The following is a 7,365-nucleotide window of genomic DNA, read 5'->3' as shown; positions in this document are numbered from 1 at the left end:
ATCGATAACGATGAAAATTCCATGAATGTCAATAAATTAATAATAATTTATCATCAACTCGAATAACTTTTTACTTCTATTTTCATCATTTAAAACTATTGAAATATAAACTTCACTACTTAAATTTTCAGCACTCCTTTTTCAATTTTATTGAACAAGCCCTTAATCTAAATTCCTAAGTATCATTCGTTTTGAATTTTTGTTATTTTCCCTTAAATCTCTCCACCGATCCCTCATTTAAATATCGAAACATCTGCCTAAGATCACAACTCTAAGAAGCTACATATAAAAAGAAAAACATTAAATATAAAGCTTGATTTTAAGATTCTTTCTGTCTCCTGGACGTCTTTCTAATGAAATATTTGCTTGGACCCGCTCTATTTGACTGAACCCATGTTGACAATTGATCATCACATTCAGAAAAGTATTTCCCCAAAATTTCATACAAAAGACTCCAAGGCTATATTTGATCGTCCGGATTTTTAATCGAAATAGGACTTGACATAATATGATAAGAAATCTTTGAATTTTTTTTTTATATCATATCTATTGTTTGGTAAATCGCAATATTAAAGTCGAATATATTCACATTATATATATATACTTATATATATATATATATATATATATAAACGGCATATCATTGTAAATAAATCTAAATGTTCATAAACGGAGATAGTGAAAATTTCTCGTAACACTATTCCTTAATTTATTTTTATTTTATTTTTCCTCTTTTTTTATATTATTTTATTTATTATTTCTTTTTCCCCTTTCATCATTCTTTAATAAAATTTTATCAAATAGTAAACTCGTACTAAGATACCTAAAATACAAAAATACCTAAAATATATAATAAATATAAATATTTAATTTATAGATTGAATATTTATTATAAGATAGAATTAAAGTTGACTATATGAATTAAATAAGATTAATTAAAAAATATATACTTTATTTTTAATTTCTGAAATTATAATTCAAATATTATTTATATTGAAATATAATTTCAATTTTGTTAATTTAATAAGTTTGTTATTTGAGAAAAATAACTTTCCTATTATGAAGATTAGAAATCCTATCCACTTTTATCCCACCTCCATCATAGGATAATTTTATCCTGTCTATATTCATTTTATATCCGACTTTATCCCGTCTTGAGTGAGTACCAAAAGTAGGATATGATAAATCATATCATATCCCGAATTTTATCCCGATTGACAAACACAGCCCAAGGGTTAACTTGCATTCTCTTTAAGCTGCTCCGTCTTTTCGTAGAGAGTCGATTGAGCACAGTCGATAAAAATGACATATCTAGTCTCAGGATGGGAGAAATCTTGTGAAGTAATTTGTTGCGAATGTTATTAGAGCAGGAATCGCTACATGTGGGGTTCAAGAATAGACTGGCCTCGGACCAATATGAGATACCTAATATAAGGTACGTCTCCTGGTGGCCTTCTAGAATGAGGGACAAGTGCTTGGAGAATGACGTAAAGGAGTTCGTTAATAAGACCCATTCCTAAATAATCGCCACTTTGGGTATTCCTTTCGAGGCTTGGTTGACATGTTAGGTTTTTGATTTGGTTATTCTGACATGATACCAGCGTTAGGTCTTGCCCAGTTTATTTTGTGCGTGCGGCCCCATTCGTCGAATTTCACGCATTGTTCCTAATCTAACTTGTGTTTGAGAGGGGCGTTAAAATATCTTATATCGCTTAATTACAATGCTTATAAGCTCTTTATACACATATGGTCTCTTTCAAAGCTTTTGGGTTCTATCCATGTTAGTATCAATTATGCTCTGTAGGACGGCCAATGTTTACGTCAATGATTTCTTGTCAAAATAAGTTGGGTGGACTTTATTGGCAAATCATCGAAATGTGTAAGAATAAATTGGCCAAATTAAAGGGTTTTAGGTATGAATTGGCATAGGTGTAGTAGGTTAGGACTTTCTTAATAATTTCCTCTGCTCTTTTGGTATGCATGCTGGCGTACTACCATGTTCTCAATTCATGTAGTTAAATTTTTTCTTTTGGGCATTATGCTTTGGCATTATACACTAAGATTACGTTTTATTGTCTGAATTTTTAATTAAGATAGGACTGGATGTAATAGAATATGACATTAAGAGATTTTGCTATGTCCTATCCATTATTTAGTAAATAACAATAGTAAAGTCAAATATATTCGCATCACATCATGTACGTTTTTTTAGTATAAACAGTTTATCGGTGTAAATGAATATAAAAGTTCACAAATGAGATGGTAAAAAATTTTCGCGACACTATTTCCTAATTTACTTTTTATTTTTTAATTATATTTTCCCTCTTTTTTAATATTATATTATTTATTATTTATTTTTTTCTCTTCCATCATTCTCTAATAAAATTTTATTAAATAGTAAATTATACTAATATACCTAAAATGCAAAAATACATAAAATATGTAATAAATATAAATGTATATTTATATATTTAATTTATATTATAAGATAGAGATAAAGTTGAATATATAAATAAAAAATAATTTTCTATTTCTTGTTATTTTGAATTTTCATTTATTGTTTATATTGAAATATGATTTCAATTTTATTAATAAAATTTTTATTTTGAGAAAAATAACTTTCCTATTATGAATATTAGAAGTTTTATCCACTTTTATCTTACTTATTTCATGGGATAATTTTATCCGGATCATATACCTTTTATATTTGAGTTTATTCTATCTAAACATAGAATATAATAAATTTTATCCCATTTCAAATATTGTCCATCAAACGCAATCTAATTAATTTGATACTAGAATTAGAGAGTTACACCCAAGTTGCAGTTGCCCTATCCATGTGGAGAGAGAGAGAGAGAAAGAGAGAGGGGTGAATGCAAGGCCAAGGCAAGGCATTTTACTTCCTCAAAGTCAGATGCGTTCCTTACCCTCACCAACCCACTCCCAAAATAAATAAAATAAATAAGATACTACTAATTAAAAAGAAAAAAGAAAAAAGAAAAAAAGAAAGAATTCCCCACGCTCACCTACCCCGTTCGTTGACACACCCACTTCAACACGCACCCTCCCCCAAACCGTCAAGTGACGCCGTCAACCCTCCCTCCCTCCTGTCCTCTAACGGAGTCCGTATTTCCACGTATTGATCCCAGGCCGAACCCCGCGCACGTTCCACCTAACGCCGCCGCGCGTCACGCCATCCAACGATCCATCCGTCCGTCCGTCCATGTTTGCATTTTCCAGTCTTTTTTTCTCATTTTCTTTTCGCCAAAACCAAATAATTAGCATTCGCTTATTTAAGCCCGAAACTCCATCACCCCCACCCCCCATCATCACCGCCACCTCCCTCCTCCTCTTCCCCCTCCTCCTCCTCCTCCTGGTCGCCCCGCAAAAGCCCTCCGCCTCTGTCCGCAGTCACCGCCAGCCATGGATCTCCTCCTCCTGGAGAAGACCCTCCTGGGCCTCTTCGCCGCCGCCATCGTGGCCATCGCGGTCTCCAAGCTCCGGGGCAAGCGGTTCCGCCTCCCCCCGGGCCCCCTCCCCGTGCCCATCTTCGGCAACTGGCTCCAGGTCGGCGACGACCTCAACCACCGCAACCTCACCGACCTCGCCAAGAGGTTCGGCGACATCCTCCTCCTCCGCATGGGGCAGCGCAACCTCGTGGTCGTCTCGTCCCCGGACCTCTCCAAGGAGGTGCTCCACACGCAGGGCGTCGAGTTCGGGTCTCGCACCCGGAACGTCGTCTTCGACATCTTCACCGGGAAGGGGCAGGACATGGTGTTCACGGTGTACGGGGAGCACTGGCGCAAGATGCGCCGCATCATGACGGTCCCCTTCTTCACCAACAAGGTGGTGCAGCAGTACCGGGAGGGGTGGGAGGCCGAGGCCGCCGCCGTCGTCGAGGACGTCAAGAAGAACCCCGCCGCCGCCCGCGAGGGGATCGTGCTCCGGCGCAGGCTGCAGATGATGATGTACAACAACATGTACCGGATCATGTTCGACCGGCGGTTCGACAGCGAGGACGACCCGCTCTTCGTCAAGCTCAAGGCCCTCAACGGCGAGCGGAGCCGCCTGGCGCAGAGCTTCGACTACAACTACGGCGACTTCATCCCCATCCTGAGGCCCTTCCTGCGAGGCTACCTGAAGATCTGCAAGGAGGTCAAGGAGCGCAGGCTGCAGCTCTTCAAGGACTACTTCGTCGACGAGAGGAAGTAAGCAATCTCGTCCCCCTTCATCCATTTATTCATTCTTCCATATCGTCTGACTACCTCAGATCATAGCTAGTTTCATTTACTCTTTTTTTTTTTTTTTTTTTTTTTAATTTACGTTTTTTCTTTAGTAAAATAAGTTATATTTATTTTCGTTAAATAGCCAGGGTCGCAGGCTACTGTCCTCAGCCTTGATGAGTGCACGTGGATCTCTTTTTGTCTTTGATTTCGCCGTTGTCGGCGTAGTTATTACGTGAAAATGAGAGGATGGCTAAGTTGACCCACTTAGATGGTTATTAGATGGCTCCATCGGTGACAAAGCAACCACATGGCTCATGCCCTATAGACCATGACGATAATCTTATTTTCTTCTGTTTTTTAGCAATTAGTTCAGAAAATAAGGAATGCAAAACGTAGTGACGGGGGGCAGAGCTGGAAACGGCAAATCGAGCTTCCCACTTTAAAGCTGCATTAAATTTAAATCCGTGGGGGTTATTGTCTGCAAATTTATGACTTTTCTGAGTGCTGACGTGGAATGGTGGAAACCGGAAGTCCCGCCGAGTGCCGCCAGCGATGGCGGACCGGTAACCCGTCGGTGCTCGAATTGAATTTTGGAGTTTCCGGGGGTTTGTGAAAAGTTAGTTTTTGATGGCCCGAAACTGAAAATGTCAAGAACTTCTGCAGGAAACTGGCCAGCGTGAAGCGGATGGACAACGAGGGGCTGAAGTGCGCGATGGACCACATCCTTGAGGCGCAGCAGAAGGGCGAAATCAACGAGGACAACGTTCTATACATCGTCGAGAACATCAACGTTGCGGGTACCTCTCGAAAAATTGCTTGCCCTTCTTTTCTTTCTGCAATTAAGCCCGTACTGGCAAAAAATCTTTACAATTGGATCCACAAAGTAAATGGGCAATTGCCCATTTCGAGTAAAACCTATGAATCGAACTCGTCGGACAAAACAGGGGAGAGCTAGGATAGGAATGGAAGAAATGGGGTGTTTAGAAGAACACGTCATTGCCGGCCTGAAGTCAAATCGACCACTTGGATGTTTGTGGGGTAGAAAACGTAAGTAACGCCGGCTGCCGGGTGGCATGTCGTTGTACTCTCTTGCCGTTAAGATTGCGACGCGTGTTAGGTTGGGGGCCACTTCTCGAGCCCATATATGGTTGTGTATAGGTGAAGCGAAACCATGATAAAAGAGGAAGATCGGGTCAACCGCTTTGACTAGTTATCATTGCTGCTAGACAAGAGGGGCAGTTCGGTAAAATACCGATAAAATAGGCTGGGGAAATAGCAAAGCCATTTTCGGGGGGAGATGGACATGATCAGATGGCGAAATCGTGTTATTTTATTTGGCCAAAAATTCAGATGAAAAGCTCGATAACGATGACGGTCCATTTGCCACCCGATCTAGCGGTGTGGCTGGTGCCCCACTTTAATGCTATTTATTTAATATGAGGATAAGCAAGAGGATAATGTGAAGTTGGCCCTTTTTTGCCCGTCCGGCTCGTGACGTACTCATGGACCATCTCCCGCCGCGATTTTCGATGATAGGAAAAAGGCCATTAGCGCATTGAAAATTCCAACTTTTCCTTTTCGGCTTCGAGAGCGCCTTTTTTCCAAATTTCCATTCGATTTGCTTAGTTAAAGCCGATATTGGAGAAGGTGTGCGAGTCGAATAAGCAAAGGAAACGTTTGTGGGGTCCCGAAGGTGGGAAGGATTGGCGTGGCTTGCGTTCCAACGCGGGGGTTGAAATGTCAACCGCCCGATGGAAACCTACTTCGTGCGCGGGTGCGCGACGGTTGATGAACGAAGTTGCCCGACCAACCCCCGCACGAAAAGCCCACCTTCTCCCGCGTCATACTCACCTACCAAGACGCACCACACCAACCGCACCAGTCCGTGCCTTTTTTCCCGTCGGTTCATGTCCTTTTTGTCGGTCATAGGCTCGTGCCCGCGTGAGGGGGAGTAGTTCTCGTGTGGTAGGTGAGCACTGACGGGCGTCGATGTCACATAGAAGAAAATGAGCCGTCGATTTGTTTCTTCGACCGTACATTTGTGGTCGAATGGAATGCTGATGAGTCGACATGGTGCAGCGATCGAGACGACACTCTGGTCGATTGAGTGGGGAATCGCGGAGCTCGTGAACCACCCCCAGATCCAGAGGAAGCTGCGGGAGGAGATCGACGCGGTCCTGGGCCCTGGCGTGCCAGTCACCGAGCCCGAGCTCTACAAGCTGCCGTACCTCCAGGCGGTGATCAAGGAGACCCTGAGGCTCCGGATGGCGATCCCGCTCCTCGTGCCCCACATGAACCTCCACGACGCCAAGCTCGGGGGCTACGACATCCCCGCCGAGAGCAAGATCCTGGTCAACGCGTGGTGGCTGGCCAACAACCCTGCCCACTGGAAGAAGCCCGAGGAGTTCCGGCCCGAGCGGTTCCTGGAGGAGGAGGCGAAGGTCGAGGCCAACGGGAACGACTTCCGGTACCTCCCCTTCGGAGTCGGCCGGAGGAGCTGCCCTGGGATCATCCTGGCCCTGCCCATCCTCGGGGTCACCATCGGCCAGTTGGTGCAGAACTTCGAGCTCTTGCCGCCCCCTGGACAATCGAAGCTCGACACCACTGAGAAGGGTGGCCAATTCAGCTTGCACATATTGAAGCACTCCACCATCGTCTTGAAGCCAAGATCCTTTTGAAGTTAGTCTCCACAGAGATTCAACTTTTGGTGGCTGTTGATTTCACTTGGACAGTATTAAAATATGAAGAATTGGACAAAGCATATTCAGGAGTTGCCATGAGAACTTATGTTGTGTCTTGTGTTGGGAAAATAACAGCTTTTATGTCCTTTGAGAACTGAAACTTATCTTTTGAAAAATTTGTTTATCTGCAGCATTCTCTCTCTCTCTCTCTCTAAAGCATAAGTTAAGGAACCAATGTGAAATGTCAATGCAATTTCTCAAGATAAGAACCAAATTTGAGATCTTTCTATTTGAACTTTCTGCTCTGAATTGAATTAGTCTCAGTAAAGGAAACTTCTACATAGTGGACTCAGGTAGCCAAACGGAAGGAAAGAAAGAGAGTAGGCAGAGTGGGGTCTACAGGCGTAGTTATGTGAAGACTATTAATCTTGTATAGAGAAAAGGCTGATAAATTAGGT

General features: G+C 42.4%; 1 protein-coding gene across 1 annotated transcript; it reads left to right on the top strand.

The window, feature by feature from the left end:
* The first annotated feature begins 3,316 nt into the window (after window positions 1-3,316).
* On the top strand, window positions 3,317-7,109 carry LOC104422338 (trans-cinnamate 4-monooxygenase). Its single transcript, XM_010034641.3, has 3 exons — window positions 3,317-4,208; window positions 4,890-5,023; window positions 6,306-7,109. Exons 1-3 carry the CDS (start codon window positions 3,424-3,426, stop codon window positions 6,902-6,904), a joined length of 1,518 nt encoding a protein of 505 aa, XP_010032943.1. The 5' UTR covers window positions 3,317-3,423; the 3' UTR covers window positions 6,905-7,109.
* Window positions 7,110-7,365: the final 256 nt, after the last annotated feature.

Source organism: Eucalyptus grandis, chromosome 10 (genome assembly GCF_016545825.1).
Source record: "Eucalyptus grandis isolate ANBG69807.140 chromosome 10, ASM1654582v1, whole genome shotgun sequence".
Taxonomy (NCBI): domain Eukaryota; kingdom Viridiplantae; phylum Streptophyta; class Magnoliopsida; order Myrtales; family Myrtaceae; genus Eucalyptus; species Eucalyptus grandis.
The sequence above is the reverse complement of the archived record's forward strand: the minus strand, read 5'-3'. Positions and strand labels throughout refer to the sequence as shown.

Excerpts from the sequence above, each read along its gene's own strand:
- LOC104422338 (XM_010034641.3), top strand. The coding sequence starts at position 3,424 with ATGGATCTCCTCCTCCTGGAGAAGACCCTCCTGGGCCTCTTCGCCGCC. Across the intron at positions 4,209-4,889 it reads TACTTCGTCGACGAGAGGAA|GAAACTGGCCAGCGTGAAGC; the intron begins GTAAGCAATCTC and ends GAACTTCTGCAG. Across the intron at positions 5,024-6,305 it reads CGAGAACATCAACGTTGCGG|CGATCGAGACGACACTCTGG; the intron begins GTACCTCTCGAA and ends GACATGGTGCAG.